Source organism: Myiozetetes cayanensis, unplaced genomic scaffold (genome assembly GCF_022539395.1).
Source record: "Myiozetetes cayanensis isolate MyiCay16 unplaced genomic scaffold, myiCay2020 scf29, whole genome shotgun sequence".
Classification (NCBI taxonomy): Eukaryota; Metazoa; Chordata; class Aves; order Passeriformes; family Tyrannidae; genus Myiozetetes; species Myiozetetes cayanensis.
Window position 1 is genome coordinate 4,670,332 of NW_026087510.1, and position 26,955 is coordinate 4,697,286.

The 26,955-nt window shown below is 44.5% G+C and overlaps 1 protein-coding gene across 1 annotated transcript in view; it reads right to left on the reverse strand.

Annotated features, from left to right (window-relative positions):
- The window catches only part of ARHGEF12 (Rho guanine nucleotide exchange factor 12), a 69,078-nt gene that overhangs the window by 25,965 nt on the left and 16,158 nt on the right, over nt 1–26,955 (reverse strand). Inside the window, 7 exon segments of the mRNA XM_050323229.1 lie at nt 34–212; nt 870–927; nt 1,739–1,788; nt 2,206–2,304; nt 9,097–9,153; nt 10,778–10,866; nt 11,597–11,620. Coding sequence (XP_050179186.1) covers nt 34–212; nt 870–927; nt 1,739–1,788; nt 2,206–2,304; nt 9,097–9,153; nt 10,778–10,866; nt 11,597–11,620 — 556 coding nt within the window.

Here is a 26,955-nt window from a genome sequence, read left to right on the forward strand (position 1 = left end):
ACAGTTTTTTGGAAAGAGAGCTTTAAATCTTACCCCCATAAGCACTGGGCTGGTGATCCTTTCTGCATTTCCTGATGTGCCAGGTGAGTGGGGAGATGTCATGATGGGAGACATATGCCCAAATCCTGCCAGATCCACTTCAGAATCAGCCAAGGGAATCTGGGGCGACCCTGGTGGGCGCCCCTGGACAGTGAGAGCTACATAGGAACCCGCTGCAGGGAGACAGGGACAGGTCACACGTCAGACATTTGGAGATTTCTGTGATGCTGTTCCCATGATTCACCCCGGAGACAAAACTCAGGCCATTCTTCACCCACTCCTCCTTCAAACCTGCGAGCAGGGTCAGCTCTGGTTTACAAACACCTAATTTAAATCCAAAAACTTCCACGATACGAAAGCCAGCAATCCAAATTTCTAGTCCAGCAGGTTGTATTTACAGTACACCCAGGTTCATGCCACAGAATAAACTCTGCTAGGGTGGAAGGAACCACTACCACCTTCTTCCTTGTGCGAGATAATCAACCAAGAACACACTTCCTTTAGCACTGCCAGAGCTCTGCAAGCATCACCCAGCAATGTATTTAAAGGTGCCTGAATAGCTCTGGTATTTAAGGTGGGAAAGCACCTGGGCAAGGCTTGACAGCAAATTCAAACATCAGGCTAAGGAGAAGCTACAGGAGAATGTATCAGCTTAAGTTCAAGGTGTCAGAATTACCCCAATTTCACTTCCCTGTTTCACACCCGCCCTTTCTCTCTCAGCACTGGGCATGGTTAGACCTCACCCTTGTCACCTGAAGGCTCAATCAGCCTTTCAGATGATGCCTGTCATGCTTTTGAGGAGCCCAGGGACAGAAATAGCCTTTACTTACACTTGATCAGCTTTACCACCTCCAAGTGGTTCGAGTGTGTTACGAGGGTGCCGTTCACCTGGGGCAGGGAGGGGGAGAAAATTAAGTGTTCAGCAACTGATTCCCAACCAAAAGCATCCACAAATCACACAAAAAGCACTACAACATTTTCTTTCCCCGCTCCCATCTCCATTACTACATCTTTCAAGGCACTAATCAGACAAACAATTTATCCTTCTAAGAGTTCATCTCAGTGAGCAGAGCTCTGCAAAAAGAAAACTATATACACATCAAAAAAAAACCCAAACAACTCTAAGCAGTCAAACAAACATAAAAAAGCAGCCCACTTCTGACTGGGCAGAAAAACAACAAGGTAGCTGATTTAATTCATTAATTTAAATGCCTGGTTGAAGTCCCAGCTCTATTTGTGTAGTACAAGCAATCACTTTGCACTAATAGTTTACACGGTCTATTTAGTTACTGACTTGATTTCTCAGTTGCTTGGCACTAAAAGAAACCATGGATCTGGAGACACTCAGGAGCAAAGCAATAATTCAGGCAGACTTTATCTACAGGTGATTATTAGTAACTCTCCATTCCTTCTCTCCCCTGTCATTTCTGTTTCTGTTGTACTTGTGATACTTGAACCTTGTAGGATGCTGAGCTGACCCATAAAGCTCTGAAATGAGTGATGTCCACACCAAAACTAACACTGAGCAGTGAGATTTCAGTGGTTACTGCTCTGGTATGCCCAGAACACGGAAACAGCCCATTCCTCAATCTCCCAGGCAAATGAAAACATCCCAGCAGATGTAGCAATGGCATTTTTTCAGGGACAGAGCTCGTTTAATACAAAGGATCCCCTTCCCCCACAATCTGAATGCCCTTACCTTGATAATTCTATCCCCTGTTTGCACTCCAGCCCGCATGGCTGCTCCATCTGCAGGGAGAAGAAACCCTTCAGTCCCCATATCAATACAAACACTCAAAGCAAAAACGGTTTAAACACTTTCATAGTTTGATGCAAAACTATTTCCTGCACTCTGCCAAGCTTCCTCTGTCCCTAGCAGGTTAAAATCTCTGGGCTTCTTGTCTAGAGCAGCTCTGTTCTCACTTGGCAGTGCATACCCCAAAGCCACAATCCCACCACGTTCCAAGGAGTCATTTCCTTCCCCTTGGACACACGAGGTCAGTTTTCAACCCGTCAGACACGGAGGAGGCGAATTCACCGCATCCCACGGCACAGCCGCCCCACCCACGAGGATTTTCGGAGTCTTCCCCTCCACATTTCTCTGATCCACATGGAGAGCCTCAGGCTGCTCCCTGGCTGGCAACATCTGGCACCCTCCTTGCCCACCTTCCTTGACGGACTGCACGAAGACCGGGTTGTCTCCGCTGACTGTCAGCCCGAATCCGTTCTCATCCCGCTGGATCACCACACACCGCTGAACCAGACCTGCACGAGAAAGGTGGGGAAAGGGCAGGGGAAAGAGAAGGAGAGAAATACAAAGAGACACAAGCTGGGCATCAGTCCAAAACCTTATCCTCCTAGATAATCACACAGTACTGAGAGGAACTGGTACAGTACAACAGAGGGAAAATATACGAGAGACAGAAACAGGGCAGCAGTCCAGGAATAGAGAGGGATGTCAAGACAGGTCAAGCTTATTGCTTCAGCTACACAAAACAGAGAGATACAGCAGCAGAGATGCAGATAGCTCTGGCACATCACACCCAACTCGAGGTAAAAGCAGCTTTTAAAGAAGAGCAGCAGTACACAAACCAATGAGCATCATTTCCCTTTGTCTGTGTTAATAGTTTTTCAGAGTACACCAGAGGGCTGTCATGTTCCACTTCATCAAAAACAACACACAGCTTCTACAAGAAGTCACAAATCTCTCAGAGTAACACGAGGGGGTTGGACTAAAACAGATTTAGTGATCAGGAAAAGTTCTCCCTATTCTCAGCACAAATCTCCTCCTGGGGCACCCTCTGTTCCAGGTGAGAATATCACACAGAGCCAGACCAGCAGCAGGGAACAAGTACAAGCCACACTTAACTACCCTGAACAGGACTTCTGAAATAAAGCCCTGCTTCAGGCTACTGAAGTTCAGGGCCAAAATCCCAGGAGATGTTGAGTTTGAATCTGCTCCTCCTTTAACTTGCTGTGAGACATCAAAGGCAACTTGTTTTTTTCCTGGTATACTCAGTATAATGTGAGCATAAATGTTGCTGCTGAGATAAATTTACTTAGTAGGTGCAGCATTTTGATGAGGTGAAATACTGGTTATATCTTTTGCTCACCTGAAAATGAAATAAGGCAAAAATAAAACAAAAGCAAGCAGCAGTCTTGGCATATTCATTGCTGAGCACTCTCCTAGGAACATCTGCAAAAAGCCTCCCACAACGGAGCCATTATCCTGAAAAGTGACTTTAGGAACTTTGCAAAATGCTTCCCCAATGTCCTTTTATTTATATCACCCTTACTTCTAACAGCTTGCTTTGCTGCTTCTTTTCTACAGCCACATCAGGCAAAATCCCTACACCAGCACCTTGAGGAGGAATTGGGAGTTCTCCACAATCAGATACCAAAATTGTGGCAGTTCTGTTTGGTATGGAGGGAGCACAGGGAGCTGTCCCAGACAGACTGGCTTTTCTGGAATACTTTTTAAAGAATGAATTGTAGCAGAGCGTGGAGTCATACCCACGGCTTAAATTACTCTCACACCACTACAGCTCCTTTCACTTCTCTGGAGCAACTCCTGATGGAAATGAGGAGCCTCAACTGAAAGCACAGCCTGCCCAGCCAGTCCTGTTCTCCTCCAGCGTGGCATACATGAAAATGGGTGTGGGAGCAGTGGAAAAGGCTGTATTCCAGGACTTTTGCAGCAGCCTGGTCCCAGTGTCACATCCCAGTAACTCACAACACACACAGGAGGGATGGGATGGATGCAAGGTGAGAGCAGACAAGAGAAGCAAACCCCCTGCCTCTCCCAGCCTCTCTACATGGTTAAGTGAAAGAACAAGACTCTCCCTTCTGCACCTCCCATTTTCCTGTGTGACCAAGCTTCTTGAAGTCTCACTTCACAAGAATGATGCCCCGGGGTGGGGTGTGGGAACATGTGCTATTTCATAAAAACAGCTCCTTTCCAACCCTGTGCCAGCCCTACAGGTTTTATGAGCAAGGCACCAAAGTAATCTTTTGACTCACAAGAACTGTCCTTCTTTAAAGACACAGGGATAGCCCTGAGCACTCACTGCTCTTCCACTGGATTGCTTTTTTTCCCAGAACTAATAACCCTTAGAACTATTGACAACCTTCCCCCTGGAATGAGCCTTATGCCAAAGCAGAAATGCAGTAGGTGATGATGCAACATAAACTGGCCTTACAGAGTTTAGAGTTCCCAACTGTGTAAACCATGAGTCTCAGTGTCACCCAAAAACCCCACTTTTACATTTAGAATGGAGGAATAATTGATATTAGGACAACTTGAACCCAAATTAGTCCATAATAGCTTTTTTTCCCTGTATTTGCTCCCTTCAGACAAGGAACAGGCACTGAACCCTTCTCCTCACACAACAAATGCTGGAGTGAGGTGCAGGCAGGCCAGCTGAGAGATTCAATGCTTGATTGGGATACACAGCATTTTCCTAGTGATTTTAATGAAGTTAACTGAAGATAACATTATTACCTGCACAACTAGACCTGACAGCACTCCCTGTGTGAACCAGGCACGCTAAAAAAAACAGAGCAACCCTGAAGTGCTCTCTTGAACCCCCTAAATCTGCCATTTGCTCCCTTCTGGTCCTTTAAGTAAAACACCTTCAGTTTTGAAAGGTGCTGCGTGGTGGAATTTTGAGAGCAGAGCAGCAATGTTTTCATAACCCACGTCTGGTACCTTGAACACCTCATCAGACACTCAGGAATGGACTCACAGGAAAGCCACAAACCACTGGGAGCCCAAGGACACCAATGTGAAGTTTCCAAGAGCTGTTCCTGTCACGCCTGGGTATCACAGGAACACACAGGGACATTAAACTACCAACTAAACCAGGTGACAATCAGCTTTTCATTCCCCTTTTTCCCTTTTGTGTTCCCTGGATGGAAATCCTGAGCCATTCATTGTGAAATATTTCACTCTTTCCAGCTGAAACTTAGTGAATATTACAAGGTCAGCAGAACCAACCACTGACAGTGCTGAAAATCAAATCACTAATAATGTTATTCCCACGTTTGCTTTCATTTGACAGTATCCTGATGGCACAAAGTGAGGAGACATCACTTTAACCAAGCTTTAAGCACACAAAATCAGATTATGTGTTTGTGCCTCGAGTGGATTCATAAAATTCTGCGGAGAAAACAATAAATCTTGATCTTTTTTTTGTCCTCATGCAGATGGCAATTCCCCAAACTCACTGGTGTAGCCTCAAGCCAAGAGCACAGCAGAGCAGCCAACCGTGTGCTGGAGCTGAAGAGGTTTGAGATTAAAAATGAAAGCAGACAGAAAGATTGCAAGTAAAGCAAAGAGGATCCACTCTTCAATAGGTGGCACTAGTCCCTCTCCATTCTCCAGCCCTGATCCAAGTGCCTTTGGATAGTAGGGGAAGGGTAAAGTCAAACTTCTCAAGGTCATTGACACCCCATGGCTAAAATTAATGTCTCAGCCAGTCGTGCCAGACACATTTCCATTCTCCCAAGAGCTCCTCGAGTAAGAAGGTCATTTACTTCATCTTCTCTTCTACTATTTGGAAGTTATTCAACAAAACAGGGAGTTTCATCAGCGGTTCCCAACAAAGAGAGCAGAGTTTCATTCTGAAAACTTGACTCACCAGAGAGAATGGAGAGCCCAGGTTGGACGGGGCTTGGAGCAACCTTGGCTAGTGGAAGGTGTCCCTGCCTGTGGCAGGGGGTGGAATGGGATGATTTTTAAGGTCCCTTCCAACCCAAACCATGACTCCACGAGGCACAAATCCCACCTCCCATAACACACCACGGCTTTTCCTCCGCTCCAGCTCTGCAGGGCGTGATGGGAGCTGAGATTTGTGAACCTCCCCTGGGGCCACGGGAGGCCACAATAGGAAAAGGCAGTTTAGTGGAGCGATTTGAAATGAATCATTCCATAAACAAACAAACAAACAAAAAAACACCCCAAAACAAACTCCTTGGGGATTTGCGAATGTCCAAATGTTTCACTTCATTTGGGAGGTCTTCTTTCTATGAAGTGTTTTCAGAAATGCTGCTCCACGGAATAAATAGAACCATCAGCTTTCAGAGGGACAGATTCTCGGCAGAGGAAATCCTGAATTTCAGTTCTAGTTCTTACCATGATTTCATACCAAATGCCATATAAGCAGCATTCCTCAGATTCCTCCACTAACAGAAGTCATGCAAAGTCAGTGCAAAAACTATACTGTTTGAACAGTGCAGTCCACAGAGCCCTGATAAAATTGTTATTAACAATGGCACTGAATACTGCCCATAAAACAAGGGTTGGTAACCTTTTTAGGGAAAAAAAAAAAAAAAAAAGAACCATGTATTTTAACATGATAAATAGGACTATCTGCTCCCATGGCAACACCACATTCAACCCCTGTGGTCCAGCCCTCCCTGCATTCCCAGCCCTTCCTGGCTATTCTAAGAGTAGTGATGAGGGGCTCCCAAAAGTCCTTTAAAAAGTCTGGAAAAATAGTGACCAGTAACACAGAGCTGATAAGAACTGCCAGGAACAAACCAGGAAGAGTAACTTCAATTCAAAAACAGCTCAAGTATTAAGTATCGTGGGAGATCATGGCACTAATTAGTAAATTACAGCATATCTGAACCTACACTCAGTCTCTCTGCTGATCATCTAAATTTTGTTGAATATACAGATATAATTGCACTTATGAAAGAAAATATCCCACTCTGAGCTCATGTCACTGTAAATTAACTTTGGTATATTAGACCCATTTCCCTGCCTAACCACTCTGCCTCCCTAGAGCCACTCATATACTTGAAGAAATTCTGCTCTCTTGCTCCTTAATTAAAAATTTCAAGAGGTGAGAACAAACAAACACACAAACACACAAAGCCACACCTCCTTTTCCTGTTGTCATTCCAGAATTCTCTATTATCCCCTTTCCACTGGCCAGTTACCAGTGAGAAAAATATCAGCCCAGCGTTTCTACTTGTAGGTTTTGGAATAGCTTGGGCCCATCCAAAGCAAACAGCAGAGTTCTCCACACACACCACAGGGCAGGGAAAAGCAGAGAGGGCAGAGACAAAAGGCAGGGCCAGGTCCAGCCCAGCAAAGGCCACTGGAAAGGAAGGATGAGCGGAAACTGCTCCCAGAGATCCCGGCCACGGGCAGAGCATCTGCAGGAAGTCAAAGCTTACGTCAGGAAGTCGTGTTCCTTTCTGCCACACATGAAAACCCAGGACGCTGCACAGGCTGAGGGAGCAGAGTAAACAGGCAGCCATTCCATCAAACACACCAAATGTTTCCTGGAATTAACCCCCAGCAGCTCGGCAGCACCTCTGGCGTGTTGTGGGTGATCAGCTCCGGGGAAAAAGGAACTCGGGACAGGGATCTGGGCAACCCCAGTAACCAGCATCCACCTGCCAGGGGACAACTCCTCCCCACAGGGAGCATCATCCCCAAATCCCTGCTGTCCAGGCAGGTCATTTCCCTGCTCATTCCCTCAATTTCCCTGCTCACTGCCTCTGAGCACGGCAGGAAGAATCACAAGCTGCAGCAAGCCAAGCCTCCCTGAGACAGTTTTCCAGCTTTGCTTTAGCAAATTAAGGTCCTCTCCAAACCTGTTTACTGAGGAACACTCTCACACCCCGAGGAACAGGACTTATCATATTACTTTTCCTTAAAGGAAAAAAACAAACAAAAGTGTGTGATTCAAAATTCCAGGGGATGCAGGGAGATCTCATTTTCACAGGACACACCTCCCTAAACTGCACCAGCGAAAGGGCTTTTCCTAAGATTGGTCTGGAAGGAAATCTTCAGGGTTGGTGGTTTTTGGGGTTTGGAGGTTATTTTGCTTTTATTTTTTTATTGGGGTTTTTGTGGGTTAGAGGTTTTTTGGGGTTTTCTTTTGCATTTATATTTTATTGGCGTTTTTTGGGTTCAGGCTTTTTTCTTCACTATTATTTGTCAGTGTTCCTCACAACCAGAGCCGTGACAGTATCACTTTGTATTACTTTGGTGGTTTAAGGAGCTGGATCCCAGCCATGAACACCTGGCAGTTTTATTCCAGTGGAATGATAAAAGCTGATACTTGGAAGAGTCGTTGCAAGTGCCCAAAAGCCCACAGCAGGTTATGCAGCAGCAACTTTCTTAACAGATTAAAATCAGAAAAGTGTCACAGAGTGTTTTAAACATGAAGGGGGGAGGGGAGGGGAAGGGAAGGGAAAGAAAGGCAACCCATGGCTGGAGTCAGGACATGCACACTTAGAAACATGAGATGCAGCAGATTCAGTCCAGGTCCAAGGGTCTTTGCAAGCTGCAGGATCCAAAAACCCATCAACTTGTGAGAACTTCTTGCCTTCTACCTTCTAACACGAGTGCAAACATCTTTAGAGGCTGGAAATTGGACAAGTCATTAAACACAGCCAGGGTGGGGAGTGTCCCAGACTGAGAGATGTGGGGAAAGGAGCAAACAGGCCCATCATGGTGTAGTGACAACATCACGATGTGTGGGGACACTGCCATCCCAAACTCTTTCGTTACATGCCATTTATTCCAGTGCACAAGCCCCCACACAGCAGTGATACACAACACAGGACTGCAAGGTCACTCCCTCCCTCTGCCACAAAGAATGGGGAAGTTCCTCTCCTTACATTTATTTTATTTATTTACAGATACTCTGTGAAACATGAGAAGGCACTGAGAGGAGATAACCTACAAATAATGCAAAAAAGATGCTCTGACCTCCACAGCCAGAGCAAGACAAAGGCTTTTCTACAACCACAAGACCCTTCTGGGGTCCAAGAGTGCCCAAACCCCCCTAACTGTGGCACAAAGTCTCCGGGTGGGTAACAGGAGGATAACCCAGGTGACAACTTGCCAGGTTAGTTTTCCAGCCACTACAAAAAAAAACTAGAAGCTGATACACTAAAGCAACACTTTTAAGCCCAGATTGCCCAGTTCCCTGCTGCAGAGCCGACCATGCAGATCATGGGAAGGGGTGGGAAAGCCTGGGATGCACAGACAGGAAAAGCATGGAGCTGCCCAGGGGTGAGGCTGCTTGAGCTTACCATATGTCTCGGATCTACTCTCCTCAGAACTAGACTTTGTCTTCTTGGAGGAGCTTTCTGCACGAGAGCAGGAGAGAAGGAGAGAGAGATATAGAAAATATGGAGACCAAACATGAGAAAAAAAAAAAAAATCCATGAAAAAAAAAAAACAAACCAACAACACAGACTGATTTACTGGGTTAAATCGTGCAAAACACACACAAATAAGATGGGAACAAAACACAGGTGGAACACTTGGAATAAGGGGTGAATAATGAAGACACAGGTAACACCACATAGAATCTTGTTACAGAATTTAGGACACAATTAAAAGATGCTTTCTGCAATAACTACAGGAAGGATTCTGGATTAAAAAATAGTCCAAGCACAGAAACTCTGGTATTTTTTAGCTCCAAAATAAATAATCAACACAGGCACAGCAGTTCAGCATCCTCAATTCACCCCTTAAAAAGAAAATCCTTCTATGAAGGCTGCAGTGCAGGTTCATCAGTGCAGCAGACCAGAGCACAAGCACCATAACAGTGGAGCCAGGTAACAGCTCTCAAAATTGGAGTGACTTTCATCAAATTAAGATTAGAGGGTTCCTGAAGTTTGTTTCTGAAGAAAATAAATTCCTTCTCCTTCAGAGCCCAAGACCTCTCCCAACCTGAAATAATTTTACATTACTCACTTCCAAGGAAAAAGGAAGTGAAGACAAAGCATTAATTTTCTCCCTTCCAGGAATTTTTTAACTGGCATTTAAAGGCCATTTTCATTTATTTTGTGCACACTGGGAAGGAGTCATGCAGCCAGTGACAGAAACCATTAACAGGCTGGTTTATAAACATCAGCTTCCAAATGTCTTGTGCAAAAAAAAAACCAACATCCTACAAGTTGTACCATTCAAGCCTCCTGCCTTCCTTCCACCAGCCCCAGGGACAGCACAATGCACAGACATGAAAAATGCACATTGCAAGGGGCCAGGAGGCTCAGACAAGAGCCTGTCATGCATTTAATGAACACACACAGAGTCACTGGGTTAGGGTTTCAGGGAGAGGGCAGAATCCCTCATTTCCCAGACAGTTCTGGACAAGCTGCCCAAATTGACCCTAATTTAGCCTTTGGGAAGGTTTAAAAAAAAAAAAAAAAATAGGAGAGCACATCCTTTCAAAAGAGATGCTGATCTTAAAATGTATCAGGTTGGAAAATACAAATTCGCTTTGCAAGTGACACAGAGGGATCCAAATCCACTAAGGCCCGAAATAACTAAACCAAACCCCCAAAACTCAAACCCAAACAAGGGAACCCCAGCCCTAGCTGAGCCTGCAACATCCCCAGCGTCACACTTAACTAAATCCCAACTAATTACAGTATTTGCCTCCTGAAATTTCAGGCTGACTTTCCCGAAAGTGCAAATTCCAACTGTTTACTGAGCAGCTCTGATTATTTACTGACACACTAATCCAGGTTTACTGTCAGGTGTGCGTGTGTCCAAAAGCAATGCCCCGCACGCCTCCAAAAAGCACAACACGACCCTGAAAAACCGCATTTTTCTTGCGCATTAAAATCAGTTTTTACACCTAAAATCGTTTTTAAACCCGAACCAGTTTTTAAACCTAAAACAGCCTTTAAACCTGATTCCCACAGCGCTTTTCAGAAGGAAATTTGGGGTGTTTCACCTCTGGGTTTTTAGGGCTGTTACCTGTGGGATCGAAGTCGTGGGTGCTGCTGCAGCGCTCAACCTTCTGCTTCTTGTCAGCTGGAGACTCTCTGCTCAAAATGCTGCCGTGTCTGTGTCAGGGAAAAAAATTACAAAAATAAAAAAAATAAAGGCACAAATCCTCACCACCAGAGCACAGAGGAGCTGCTGGGGCTCCCAGAAATAACCTGAGCTTGGGGTTGGCTGCCCATGAGAAATCGAGATTCAAACACAGGCATTAAATTCGCTTAAAAAATTCATTCCCGGGCTGGATTCAAGTGGGAAAATGATCTCCCTCGGAGGCTTTGGGAGTGTATCCAAGGTTCTGGAAAGAGCCTTGCTAACCTTCAGAATTAGTAACAGCGAGTGCGTTCTCTTTTATCACTCAATTTTAAAAGCAAAATAAAATTAGGCTACATAAACCAGATTAAACCTCCTGCAATCTTAACTCTGCCTCCTCCCCAGCAAATGTTCCATATCTTTGCAGGCAAAAATTAAAGATTTAGACTATTCCTCCCCCCCCCCAGTACATCATGTACCCACTCAAGTGTCCCTTTACCATCTCAAGTCTCAGGTAAGATGAGCCTGCAGTGATGTAACAGGAGGCAAAGTAACACTATGCCATGCACTTTAAGTTCACCACCAACTATATTTTTGGCACCTCGTCCCCATCTGGACATTTCATTTCCTCACATCTGCAATGGGTGCTGTGGGTCTGTGTCAGTACACGTATTTATTTTTCCTTTTAAAAGCCTCCCCCGCTCAAAAATGCTGCAGCATAATTCGCAGTGAAGGCAGAAAAGTCAAATTTCAGGAACTCACCTCGTAGGTTTTTTGAGAGGAAACCTGAAAAGAAGAAAAGAGCAGAAGTTTAATGGACTTTTGTTTCTCAGTATCATCCTTCATACCAACACTAATGCTTAAATACAAAGTTATTTTACACTTGTGTGATACCACCACAAGAAAACCAATCCTTGTTTCTTTTTTCTTCAGCCAACTATTAGTCCATTTAGAGCTGATTCAGTTAAGTAAAGACTTTCAAACAGAATTAAGAACAGTCTGCTCTCAAATCCAGCACCCAGCAGCTCTTTCTTCCTCAGAACACCGTGGTGGCTCATGGATCATCTTCCTCTCATAACAATTAATTCCCTACACTAAAAATTAACATTCCTTCTTTTTTTTGCCCTATTTAAGGTCCAAACTAACTGAAAACTCTCCTTCCCAGTAACACAGCTCATGTTGAAATCTAACATCTCTTTTTCCATGAAACTCAGTGAACTTGCCATCTTTGAGACAAGTGCAACAGAGTAAAATTAACCTGAAATTGTATTAACTATTCCAAAAGTTATTACATATACAGATAACAAAAGCAACAAACCCACAGTTAAAGGAGCAACAAGGTGTATATGTATTTTTAAGTAAGGGAAATATGTGGGACTTTGTGAAATTAGGGGTTTTTTTCCCTTGAATTACTGCAGAAAAGTGACAGAGCAGGGTGTTTGCCATCCAGCTTGAGGCACCAACGTCTGATTTCATGAAGCAGAATTATTTCTTTTTCAGAACCTTTTTATGAGTATAACTCCATTCCTACTTGTTTAATGTTTTTAGGTCTTTCAGCTACAAAGCAATACATACATTTAGAGCAGTGTGTGAATATATAGAAAACCAATACATCACTTTTTGTTCTAAATGAAGATCTACAAATGTTTTATAGCTAATAATTTCCATATATATATATATATATATATATATAACAGTTATTCTTAGTGCATTCTCCTATTTATACAGGTTTTCCAAGTGCTGGGGTGAGGGTTAGAGGGAGGAGATTCAGGGCAATACAATTCTAATGCCACAAAAGTTATTGGGGCAATAAATGACAATTTTTTTTCTTCTTTTTTTTTTTTTTGAGTTTAGCTTAATTTAAACAGACCAAATTGGTAAAGACCAACAGTCCCATGGTAAGTCTGTATTAAAAAAGACAATGTGAGGGTGGGACAGTCCCAAGGACAGCAGCTCCAAACTCAGACTGAGCTGAAAGGTTGGGCTCTGCTCCCAGGGAACAAGGGACAGGAGGAGAAGGAGCAGCCCCAAGCTGTGCCAGGGAAGGGTCAGGTTGGACATCAGCAGGAATTTCCTCATGGAAAGGGTGGTCAGGCCTTGGAGAAGGGGCTGCCCAGGGAGGTTTGCAGTCCCCGTCCCTGGAGGTGTCCAAGGAAGGACTGGTTGAGGCACTCAGTGCTCTGGGCTGGGGGACAAGGTGGGGAATCAGGCACAGCTTGGACTGGATCATCTCTGAGCTCCTTCCCAAGCTAAATTCTAATTTCCAACCTAGATTCTGTGATTCTGAGCTGGGCAATGGCCCTGTCTAACACACAGAACCAATCCCTCCTCCAAGGGCTCTCCAGAGCACCACAACCAAGATTCCTTGAGCATCACCACAAGACTGCAAGGGGCACCTTGTCACCTCCCCATCTACCCTCCTTTCCTCGACAACTACACCCAGCCAGTAACAGCACAGCCTTAAAGCTACAACAACTCCCTCCCCATTACCTGGAAAACATAACTGGCTGCACAGAAGTGCTCAGCTTAATCCCTCTCTTGGAATAATAGCTGTGCCATTAAAGCGTGGATCCACCCAAAACTCTGGCCAGCTCCCACATGCCAATCCCCTGTGCAAACATGCACTAATATGGCAACTCTGAAACGAGCAGCTGATGACACATTAGGCAAGTGAAATTAAAATGTTGTCTGTCTATTCCTGAAAATAATTACACACAGAAAGCCACTCGCCATCTTTTAGATAACAGCATCAAAAATTGGTGCAACTGCAAGAGCAGCTTCCAAATTAAGGGGGTAGGTGGGGCCTGTGATTGCATAACCTATGGGCAAAGCAGCAATTTTAGGAGTTAATTAATTGAAGAGAAGAAGTGACAGTGCTCTTTCCTCCTGCCCCTCAAAAGCTCTGTTTTAAACTTAGAAAGTCTGGGAAAGCCACTCTGATTCAAATCAAGCCTCTCCTTATTCTGCTCTACCTGCAAAGCCAGATCTCTTTAGCACCCAGGCCTCCATTTACAAATTTTGGCCAGTAAAGAACAGTTTTGTGCAAGACAGACAGCTTGGATCCCATAGAAAGAAACCAAAAGTCACCTCAGGCCAATCCAGCTCTGCCTGCACAGTCAACAGATACAGCAGCAGTCAAGTCTTTCATTGAAAAGCAGAAAAGATAAAAAAAAATAAGGAGTCCAGGGAAAGGCAGGAAAAGATGCTCAAGATGAATTACATCTCACACATTTTTTAATCTAATGCATCTGAACTTTGGAGCTGCATTAAAAAAAAAAAAATCCCAACACTACTACCCAAGTATTTTAATGAAGCATTTAAGTGACAACCCTTATCCCAGTGTTTCTTATCAGCACCCAGAGCTGCAGGCTCTGCTCCTGCAGCAACACACGGTTTATGGGCGGCAGAAAGAGAGTTCACTGTCGTTCTGGTTGATTCACAGCTATTCGTTATCTGCTCAAGGATGAAGCACAAATATTCTATTTCAGAGGTCTAGAAGCTGGGTAAAACTTTCCTTTCAGGCCAGTGACGTTAATTATTTAGGAAGGGACCCTGAAGTTGCTGTACATAAACCGGCACTGAAACGGTTGGAATTTTTCCCGGGCTTTGACGTTACCGGTGAACCTGAAGTTCCTGCGGAGTGGCAGCCAAAAAACCCTCCTGTTCCTAGCCCAGAGCTCACAGCTGGGCAGTCCAAGAGGTCAGGAGCCAGCTGGCTCTGGAGGATCCCAGTGTCCTGGGAAGAGCCCCCAGCCCAGGCCCTGGGGCCGTGTCCCCCCATCCCACGCGGCTGCCGAGCGCGCCGGGAGCAGCTCCGGGAAGCTCTGGAGCCCCTTGGCTGCCCGCCAGCTTCCTGCCTTTCTTTCTCCTCCAGAGCAGGGAGGGAGGCAGGGACATGGTGGGGAAGCAGGGCAAGGCAGCAGGTCACCCCAGGCAGTGCAGGCTGGGAGAGCTCCAGGCTCTGCCCTGCACTTGCTTTGGCCTCACAGGTATCCCCTAAAACCAGCGGGGCAGGAAGGGGATGGGTTTTGTCCAGCCAGGCTGAAGATGAAGCTCCCCAGTCCCCCCCAGGAAAAACTCCTCTCCCAGACCTGAAATCATTCCTGGGCACTGAGTTATGAAATCACAGAAACTGGAGGTGGAAGAGTCAGCTGATTTAAGGTCCTTGCCGGGCACACTCGGTGCAACGTTCCTCCTCTTTTCCCCCCTTCCTGCCTGGAATACCACCTGGAATTCCTCGATTTGCTGAAGACACCCCTCATTTCCATTCCTCATTTCCCAAACACCGTGTCACCACAGCCAAGAGCGGGGTGGGTAAAACACAATCAAGGAACACAGAGCAGCTCCCACGAGTCCACCCAGCAACCCTCTGCCTTTCAGCACCACTTATCTTCACTTGCAAATATGATTAGGCTTGAAAGCAACCCCGAAAATCCCCTCACTGTGTTAAGAGCGTTCAGCAGCACATATTACATATTTAATGCATTTCACCTCCTACTGTAAACAGCAAGGCAGAGCAGGGTGGGGTTAACAGCTGGAGACTTAATTCCAAACGGAGCTGGCAAGTTTAGGCTCCATCCACGATAAAAAAAAACCCTGTAGACATTTTGCCTGATAACTGATGAACATCAGCACATTTTCAAACAAGTTGTTCCACTCTCCCAACTACCAGCAACAATTAAAAGCCAAGTCACTTTTTTGGGGGTTTTTTTTTGTTGTGTTTTTTTTTTTAAAGACTGGGTCAAATAATTTAAACCATTCAAGCACAGCAAATTACTAAAAGTACGTCTTCTTAGTCATGGTGCATTAGGAAAATCTATTTACTGTAAAGTCAAGTGAGGAAAATACACCTACAAGTAGTAACACAGTGGATTAAAAGTTATACTTCAAGTTAGCTCACACACACAGGCCAGTGCCTAATAACTACCTTGAAGCCAAGCAGAAAAAGATCAGTTTTAAGACCTAATGTGTCAAAACACACCAGAGCAGGAAGGATTCCCAGCTTCCAACAGTACAAAGCATTCCATTCTAGCCCGGGAGGTTGAAAATATAGCTGACCATAAATAGCACAGCACTCAGATAACCATGTTGGGGTTTTTTCCTCCCCTACTAAAATATTACCAGAATTCAAGTATCTGCTATCTGGAAAGCTGATCAAAGAGAAAAAATATTTAGATTCAGGCGAGGCCCTCAACCTTGGAAATATTTATTTCATGTGCCTAACTTCAGCCCCATTTCCTTCAGCAGGACTGCTCACATGCCTGAAACTAAAGCTTGTGTGTGTTTGCAAGGAGAAATTACTACAACTTGTGCCCAGATGAGTAAGAAATATTGTGAAACCCATGCAGAGGAGAACAGCCAGAAACTGCTTGCTTGACAGAACTAATCTTTAATTAGGGGATGAACAGTTGTAATGGAAGCTTCTTCACTTGCTTTATTAGTTTCATTTAAATAAGGTGTTGCTTGTTACAGGAAAACCCTCTAAGTGAACTCCAAATCTGAAAGAAAAGCAGCAAACACACCTGATCATGCCAAACTCAGGAGAGATGAGACGTAGGACAGGTTTGTTACAGGTTTGCTCATTTGTGGTTTTTATACATTTAGAAAGAGAAGAAAAGTCCCTCCCCCTCAATAAAAACACCAAACTTTGCCTGTTTAAAATGACCTCATCCCACTCCAGGAGGTTTCCACCAAGCCATCAGCCAATGAGAAGCTTTTGGCCAGCACCAGCTCCATGGATTTCAGTGGGAAAGTGAGTTTAACTGACAAGCTACAATCAGAATCCCAGAATGGTTTGGGTTGGAAGGGACCCTAAAGCTCATCTCATGGGTAGGGACACCTTCCACTAGCACAGGATGCTCCAAGAATCATCCAACCTGACCTGGAACGCTGCCAGGGATGGGTGTTCAAGACTCCTGGAAGTCTGAGCTCGATTGTTCATGTGCAACCAAACAGCTCCTGGAAAACTCCAGCTCTGTTCTTGGGTGACAAGTTACAAATCACTGAACAATTCCATGACTATTCCTGGTGCATCCAGCTCCTCTGGTAGCTATTAAACTTCATTTTCAACACCCTGCACTGACAGTGCTCAAGAGAAAAAGCTACATCTGCCTAAACCTCGTGGGTTTAAGTGCCCTGAAAGTGCAGTAAACAGGGATGTTTCCAACGCTGTTCTGCAGATAATTCCCATGATTTCACCTTGAAGGACACAGAATGAAAGAAAAACAAGGAAGGGAGAGTCTGTTTTCCCAGCTTGCAGAACCACCAGGGCAGCTTTTTGCAGGGCTTAAAAGCTGGACAAAAGCAGCACCAATGAGACCTTAACGTGGAGTTAAAGGCACTTTTCTGTCACAACAAAAAGGGGGAGCCTGCTCTGCACAGGGCAGTGGGTGAGCCAAAGCAGCTGAGGAGATAAGAACCCACATGGAAACATGGATGCAGCAAGAGGGAAACTACTGGCAACCGAGGGAAAACACAGACACCACTTCCCTGTAATTGCCTGCGCTGCCCACAAACTCCAGCTGGAACCACATCAGCCAGGCTGGGACAGCACTGATCCAACACATCCAGTCCATTCAGCTCGGCTTTAAACCACTTAAAGAGCAGCTTCATGCCCTGTCATCTTTTCCCTGTATCAAAGTACAGAAGCTCAGGAAACCACAGGTTGTTGGGTTTTTTTTTTCCTCCAAAAAAAAGAAAAAAGAAAAAAAAAATCTCACGACAGACAGATGACAACAGACTGGACACAAGGTGCAAGGAAACTCCAGGGAGGATTCCTGGGAGCTGGCAGAGCCTACAGACAGACCCTTAGGGACTCACAGCAAGTGCACAAGGAGGCAAAAGGGAGCTGGGCATTAAAATCTCCATGTTATTTTTGTAGGAGTCCAAGGCAGCAACCACAGCTGACGCAATGAGTCATGGAGGAATCGTTCCTGGCATTATTAGCTCTTGATTGCTGACAGCTCCAGGAACAGGCCTGCTTGCTGCCTTCGGAGAAGGAACCCAGGAAATTCAGGGAAGTGACTGGAGAGCCCATATATCCCATATTGTCTCCCCCTCTAAACATTCCCAGCAGCTTCACTGTGGGATCTACACTATACAAACCATCAGCAAATACCTCCCACTCAATGTTATATTGTTTTTCAGGCCACAAACGTCTCTCTCCATAAGCAAAATGTGGCCCTTCAATTTTCCCTTCAGGAGAGAAAATGCAGAGTGGCCAATACAGCCCATCAACACACTTGCTGATGGATCAGCAGATGGATCGATGCAAGGGACTGGTGCTATGGCAACCAACGTGCTGAGCTAAGGACTTAAACTGGGTTAAGATGAATTTGATAAAAATCAAAGTCTGGAAGGCTGGCAAGTCCCTGTTGGGCTGCAAGATGGGAATGTCAGGGCTCCAAGAGGAAGGTACCACTACAGGGAAAGCAGAGATTTATTCTGGGTGCAGGTTTCAGCAGGAGGGGTGAAGAGAAGGCAGGATGAGAAGGGAGAAAAACCCCCAGTTTAAAACTATGAAATAAAAACAGAAGGCAAAGATGAGTCTTCATCATAAAACAGATAACAAGAACACGGAGATCTGCCTCCTGATGATCCTTCCTGATATGGAATTTCCTGATGACACAGGTAGCATGTTCTGTAAAAATGACAGGGAGGGTGCTCTGAGTTTACTCCAGCCAGCTGCAGTTCCTTCCTGTACAAACCTGAGCTGGGAAGGGTTTCTATTTCTCCATGAACAGCAACACTCAGAAAGGACAGAAGAAAAGCATCTCCAGAGAAGTTTCCTCCACAGTTCACTCATTCACTCCCAGCCCAAGCAAGTGCCTCAGCTATTTTTCCATGACACAAGCACTTGGATTTTTCCAAGAGCTGATGTCAGGGCTTTTCATGGAGAAAGAACTGCATTTACAGGGCAGGCAAGGAAGGAGGGCTTCCCCAGCAGCCATTCTCAATGTGGCCTTTGTGCTGCTCTGCTGCTCAAGCCAGGACCCTGCAAGAACTTTTAGTCCCTGCAGAAACTCTATAAAGGGGAGGGGACAGGGACATTTCCAGCAGCCAGGGCTGTTCTTCCACCCCTGACTGACTTCCAAGGCTCAGAAGCATCAGCTTTCCTTCTCCAGGCCCTGAAGTTACAGCCTTGGAAGACAAGGCCACTTATTGTTTAATATCTCTACAGCAGGGTGGGAGCAGACAAATAAATGAAAACGGGGAGGGGGCAGTGGAGGGAACATAAATAAACCATGTCTGCTTAATGCTGCCTTTAGATTCAGCCTAAAAGCAAGAGGTGAGTAATAGGGATGAGGTCTGGCCACAGAGCAGGTACAAACTCTGCTCAGAAACTCGTGGAGAACAGAGGTTGCCAAATCCCAGGTGATTTCCTGCCGCTTTCCTGACATAAATTACCGAATCTCTCGGTTTTCCACCTCTGGGGAAGACAAATGGCGATGCTAAAAAAAAATTGAATTAAACACCAGAAATACTGAAAACGCCCAAGTGTTATTCTATAATGTTATCATATCAGAAATTTAAGCAAAACCAGTGCTCAGCAGAGAAGAAACATCCACGACCTGTTCCTTTCCTGCAGGATTTTACTGCGTTGACCTGTTTAAGAGAAGTGACCAGGTACAGCAGAAAGGTCAGGCTGGTGATTTTAGAAGTTATGACCCAGTTTCTCCCTTATTTATTTATTTATTTATTTCGAAGCACGCCATAGACAAATATTCCCAGGCCTAGAGAGCTCCAGCTTCCCTGAAGCAAGAAAAGGCAGCTGAAATGTGCAGTTTGGCCTTAAAATAGCCCTTTTCTGCACATTTTCATCTCATCTTTGCATCCCTGTTTGAGGGAGGAGGGGGAAAAGGGAGCAGAACACCATTTTAAACCCCTCTGCCCGCAGACTGGGAGAAGGGAATCAAGCACCGGGGCTTCTTGCACAGACAGGGCGTGGAGCCCAAATTAACCTGCCTCCCTAAACTGGAGCTAATTACGGGGAAATGAAATGTTTGCTTTGCTTGCCAATAATTGCAATTCCGAGCTGGCTCGGTGGCAGCAGCTCCCTCCCCACCAGCACTCCTCCTACACGGCGTCTGGAACAGCTTTCCAGTGAAATGCTCGAATAAAAAAGAGGGGGGGAAAAAAAAAAATCAGAGCAACAAGACAATTTTCTTCTCCTAAGCCAGCCATGGAAAGCTCAAGCCACGGAGTGCCACGGGATTTGCTTTCACCTGACACACACACAGAGGGCTGGGGATCACTCGTGTTGCCCCAGCGTGTCGAGCGGTTCTTGCATTTCATTAGGCACAAAGCCTAGTTCCTTATTAATGCCATACCCAGCTTGTGGTTGTTATGAACCAGCAGCAGGGCTAGTGTGGAAACAGTCCTTAAAAACAGCAAAAGACAGCAATTAGAAAGGGAGGAGAGGAAAAAAAAACACACACACACACAGTGCACGTAATACAACTGGAAATGTAGCTTTCAAAACAGCGTAAGGCTCGCTCCAATTAGGCAGCTTTAAGTTTTGCAAATACATGTACAAGGTTCAGAGGCACATTTGAATATTTGGCCCAGGGTTCACATTTTCTGGTGAGTAAGTGTGTTACAGTTCCCCCAGCTCTCGGGAACACCACACCTCTGTGGCTTGGAATTAAGCACGAGTGGCTTGGGTGCTACGCAGCCAGTGAGGGGAAAAAAAATTACATGTTTTAAAAGAACCAACGAGGCCAAGCTGCTGTCCTGCTCCTCAGCATTATGATTTTATGTGTGATTTAATTTATCACTGGTCCCCAAGGTGATCAGAGGGATGGGGAGGAAAAGCTAGGAGAAATTGGGATTGTTCAGCCTGGAGAAGAGAAGATTTGGGGTGACCTAATTGTGGCCTTACAGGACCTGAAGGGAGCCTGCAAGAAAGATGGAGAGGGACTGTTTACAAGGGCCTGGAGTGACAGGACAAGGGGGAATGGTTTTAGTTGAAAGAATTTAGATTTAGATGAGAAATGAGGAAAAAAATTCTCCCCTGTGAGGGTGGGGAGACCCTGGTACAGGTTGCCCAGAGAAGCTGTGGCTGCCCCTGGAAGCATCCAAGGCCAGGCTGGAGCAACCTGGGATAGTGGAAGGTGTCAGGATGAGATGACCTTTCAAGTCCATTCCACGATTTACCTTGATACAGATGTAACTACAGCTTGAAAACACCAGGAAGAGTTCACAGCTCAGTAACACCTTCACCAATGGATTTCCATATTCCAAAGGTGGTATATCAGTTTGCCTGACCTACTGCCCAACACAAGGCTGCATTAAGTGACTCCTAAGATAAATAAGGTCAGCAGGCACCTTGTCTTAATTTAGATTTTCCTTCAATCCTCTTGTTAGCTTGTTCTAAAGGTTAATGTGCGTTTACAGCTCTGGAAATGTAATTCCACCACTCAGACCCAAGACTTGCCTGCTCATCAGAACAAGTTTATGAGGTTCAAAGCTAAGCAGACACTCCACCAAAAAGCATTTTCAGCCCTGCCTCTTCCAAAGTCATGAACCTTTGGCCAAATTCCACCCGTTCTGCATGGGGTGTGCAGACAACATCCACCCTTGTGACCTCTGCAGAGCTCCTAAACATCTCCCAGCTGCAATAAACTAATTTACAGCTAATATGTCTCAAACCACCCAAAGGTAGAGCGCTCCCAGCAGCTTCATTTACACCAGGGAAAAAACTGGATCCACAGTTTTACCAAGGAAAGCTGCAGCAACAGAGAGGCCCAAGGAATCATGACCACAGTGTTGCTCAACCTGTGCAGTCTGTTCTTAGTCCTTCACAGCTTCCAAGCCAGCCAATTCTGATTCAGATTTTAAAAGCATCCACGGAAAGTTTCTCAACCATACATTTCAGTTGGAAAGAATTAGCAAAAAAAGAAAAGGTGATGTCAGTTGAGCTATAAAGAGATTAGTGTCATACATTATATTATCATATATCTCAGTTGTTTACGTGGCCTAAGAAAAATAAGGAGCTTTCTGGGATATGCAGACTTATTATTTTCACCCCTCAAAAGGCAGGTCTTGCCCATGAAACACAAGAGGAAAGATGCACTTAGCACACACTGCACCAGAAGTGAAAAAAAAAATGTACACAGGCATTGGTGGCATGCTTTGCTCCTTCCCATTTCATCTTCCCTTCATCTAAATTACAGGAGAAATCCAGAAAGAACCACTGCAAAGGGCTGGAGCAGAACACACAGGCTGAGGATTTCACAGCCACATCAAGCCCTGTTCCTTCCACTGTAAAATGGAAGATAAAAAAAACAAAACCAACAGTAGTGAAGCTACTTGTAAAATGGCTCAAGATCCTGAGAACAGCGTGTGAGTCAAACACAGAGCTATTAATAGGCCTCAGAATATGTTTGTATTAGTGTTTTCCTCTTGGGTCTCTTAAAATAAATAAAAATACAAGCAAAGAAAGAAAGAAAGAAAAGAAAAACACAACAACAACAAGCCCATAACATTTACTCAGGAAACCCACCAGCTGCTAAGAGGTGATGGCAGCAAATTCCCCACCCCATGACAGAGATAACCAAGCTCTCAGAAATATCGATATCAGATTGAAGTTGTGTCCCCACTGGGCTCACTGACACCAGTTCTTGGTGCCTCCCCCACAGCCAGAGAGTTGCCAACCCTCATGGACTGTATTTGTAAATATATATATATATAAAAAACAACCCCCCCCCAGCATCTCTCAGCTCTTCTACATCAAATCCTCGCAGCCATAAATCAGTACAAACTACTGCAAATGGAGAGGAGGCTCTCAGTGCTCATCTGATGACTGTCACTGTATTAACACTCTCAATTCTGCACCAACAGCACTGTCCACACCATCACTGTGACTGTTACTATCCCCTACTGATGCAATTTGCTTCCTTTTTTTAGAACACTTTACAATAACATTTTAAAAAATTATATATATCTATATAAATATATATGATCAATTAAAACTGCATTCAGAGAAAACACACACTCAAAGACAGTTTGGAGCACCAAGAGCTAATTTAACATGAACATGCATAAAATATCAGCTTAGCAAAAATCACATTCCCTTCCCCAGCAAAAGCTGGGGAGAAGGGTCTGCTAACACACTGGTATGGAATTCAGCATTGGGAAAGGGAAAGGAGGGAGTGCTGCCAGCATCTACATCTCAAAGCATCTTTCCTAGCTGTCAAAACCTTTGTTCTTCAGCTGACACGCCGAGGCACAGATTTTTTCCCAGCAAACACATTAAATTAGCCATTTTCACAATGGAAATACAAAGGAGTAACTATTTAAAAAAAAAAGGGAAGGGGGAAAAAAAAAAAAAAAGAGACAAACCTCCCCTCCCACCCTTTTTCCAGGAGATACTAAAGGAAAAATTCTTTCTCCTCTGCATTCAACAAAGCTATTTTTCTCATCTTCCCATATATTCAGTATCACAGAACAGGAACAAAGGCTCTCAGATTATTATTACCTGTTTCACACGACCGAGTCAGCTGAGCAGGGAGATCCCACAGGCCCATTCCCAGGGGGAGCACGCTGAGCCCAAGTCCTCTCCAAGGAGCTCCAGCTGCCCCTCCTGGAAGCCTTCTGGGTGGTTTTTTAGGCTTATCCGATGTCCTTGGGAGGCATCTGCCTGATTGTCTCCACTGACCACTCGAGGGGAGGGAAGAAAACTCCACCTCTTCTCTCCCACCTCCTCCCAACCACCATCAGCCCAGCGCTGCACGGCTCATGGACACAGGGGGAGCAGCATCCACAGGCTCCAGGCAACCAGGAAAAAGCAGGGAGAGAGCTGGGGGGGGGTTAAAATTGAGCATTCCCAGCTGTGCTGGGGGGCAGAATAATCTCTGTATTGACGCCTGTGTAATAGGTGGATGCGTGCACCCCTATCTGCGCACACAAACATCCACCTGTGCATAAATAAATGTACAGTGCACGTCATTAAACCCCAACACCCACCCAAGGGAGCTGCATCACGAGGCTCAGCCAACAAAAAACCTTGGCAAGGGGAGGGGGGGCACCAAGATTTTCAAATCCACCTCCAGCCTTTCCCAGGGTCACGGGCCGTATTTTTTGCCTGAGTGGCACCTGGAGAGCGGGAGCAGCGGGAAAACCTCTCTGGAGGGCTTGGGGAGATGGCAGAGGGTGTGCACAAAAGCACCATCCCTCCGTGCCACCCAGCTAAAGGAACTGGGAGGTCAGGGCAGGAGCTTGGCGCTCTCAGAGTGGTCAAGCCCCGGGCAGGAAGGGCTGGAGGGTGAAGGGGCTGTTTTCTTTTTCTGCCCCAATAACCTAATTAAGTTCGGGAGCGCTGCTGGCGGGAGAGAAATTTCTTCACGCTACACTGTCTGTTTGTGTTTGATTAATGTAAATCTTCCCAGGGCTCCACGGCCCCAGGCAGTGGCTCTCTCCATTAACAAGCAGCCAAAGTGCCACGTACAGGGGAAACCAAAGATCTCTTCTTTTTTACCCTTTGCCATAAAACCAGCAAACTTCACCCAAAACGATCAAAGAGGCAAGACAGAAGCTTCCTGACTTCAGAACTCCTGAATCTTGCTTGCTTTCGCACTGTTTCCTCAGTTTGGACTCGGAAGGAATGTGTTCTGTTGCTTTCCCCCAAAAAGCTGTAGGTAAATTATAAATAAAAAAGTTAATTCTGTACGTTTTTAAGTTTAGTATTTCCATAAGGAAAAATATTGTAGGCCACAGTTAAATAAATTTTTCATGTGCTTAAATCCTTTTTTTTTTTTTCTTGGTGATCTGAATTACCATTCCTATTGAATTCCACTTTTTTTCCCCCCCCAAATCACAGGGCCTATTAAAAAGATGAAACTGCAGCAAACCTCTTAATGCATTAATAGTAGCTATTTTCTCTTGCATTTCCTCAGTTCTCATGAGCAAAATTTTTTTAGGCTACAACTCACCACAAGTTCTGGGCTGCCCAGTCCAAGGCATGCTGGTCCCAAATATCATCTCCAAGCCACAACTGCATCAAGGCTACAATTACACAGAAGAAAAAGCCAAAGGAAGCCAAAGAAATCAACTCCTACCCCTACATCTCCCTGCTCCATGCAGTAATTTCCTAGCCAGACCTTGTATTTTCCATGCTTCCCCCTTTTTCCAGTGGCAGGCATTCTCATTTTTGAAATAGCAGCGAGCTGGATTTCATTGGTTCCTATTTTGAAACATTTGCCCCAGCTCCTCATTTTCTAGGAATTGCACGAATCAGAAAATGTCAGCCCTTACAAAAAGAAAATGGCAACTGGGGGAAAGGCAAAAAATAAAAATAAAAATAAAATTAAAAAAAAGGATCCTCCCAGGAGCACCCCTTCCTGGCCTGTAGGACACCACCAAAAAATGGGGGGGAAAAAAAAAATCAACAGCATTGGGGTTTTTTAAGCCAATATGAAATTAGGGAGTTAATCCCAGAGCTTCATATCCAGCTTATTCGTGGCTGAGTGGGAATCATGTGCACCAAACAGCCCCTGCTAAGGGTGTCAAAACAGGGATATTTTTAAACATGGACTGCATTTAAAAAAAAAAAAAAAAAATCAAGTATTTCCAAATTCTCCTCCCTCGTGCTCCTCATCATGTGAAACATGGATGGGACAACATGACAGGTCAATATATCTTAGTTTACTAAGCTACATTTTGGTTAAAACAGAGTTTTGGACCCGTTTTCTTCACTGGGAAGAGCAAATTCACATTCCTCAGTCTACCCTTCAATAAAACCTTCCCTACTGCAGGGAAAAACCACAAGTTTAAGGTTTGTGATTTCCTTTACAATCACAGAAACAAATATGCACATTGTAGAGTACTATATCTTTTTGGGTATTAATATATAAAATATATTAAAATATATATACAAATATAAATAATATATATTTTATATGTACATTTAATGTATATATTAAATATCCTTGCAAAACTCAAGTTCATGCAAGCAGAGTGGCAGCTTTTTTATATTTTCCTGCAAAATGGTTCATTTGCAATCATTCAGATCAGGGAGGGGGGACTAGGAACACAACAGGAATATGCTTCAATATGCTTTATGCTTTTAACTCACAGGGGACATTCTCAATTCCCTTAAACATAAAAACTCTCTTACTGGCATCAACACTCGGGAAAATAAGTGCATTTGTACCATAAAACAAGTTTAAAAGCTTCAGAAATGGAGATTGCAGCTTCTCTTCATTATAAAAAAAAAAAAAAAGTCAAACAGACTTTGAAGAATCCAAATAAAATTGCAGTCTATCAGGAAAAGCACTTAGTATAAAAAAGGATTTAAGCATATGAAAGATTTATTTAACTGTTATCTCCAAATTATTATTTTTTTTTTGCTTATGGAAATAATAAACTCAAAAAATAAACTTAAACCCTCTAATTTTTATTTATATTTTATCTACAGCTTTTTTTTTATGGTGGGGTGGAAGCAACACAATATGTTCCTTTCAAGTACAAACCAACGCAGCTGCCAGGAAACAGGGTAAAAACAAGAAAGATTCAGGAATGGAAGCTTCTATCTTGCTTCCTACTCTGATTTCCCAGATTTCCTTCCCTCAGCCACAGGAAATACGTAAAAAAACATTTGGAAAGGGGGGGGGGGAGGGACTCTTTGACCATAAAAAGGAAGAAAATCTGATGCAACCAGGTTTTTATGAGAAATTAAAGAGAGCCAAGGTATGGCCAGGACTGGAATGGAGTACCACGGGTTTAAATCCACAGGGATTTCTGGACTTACAGTAGGAAGGAGGATAAAAAGAGGAAATACGGAAAAGAGATAGCACATAATTAAAAAATAAATCTCTCCTAAGAACATAGAAAAGATGGTATAAGAATAAGTAGTGACGTTCTCACTTAACCAGATGCCTTTGCCCATTTAGAATAAAACAAAGGGCAATTAAGTCAAATAAGTGTTTCTAAAACATCACAAGCCTGTTTATTCCAGGTTTCACCTTCCAGGGTTTTCAAAGCTCTGTACTCCATCGTTCTTTGCAAGTCACACCAAATTTTGGTCCCCTAATATTCCCTATTAATTAAGGAATTCTTTACTTCTTGCCCACAGACAAGTCCCCCCAGCACCATAAGTCTGTGTTCAGTCCCAGCTCTCTGCT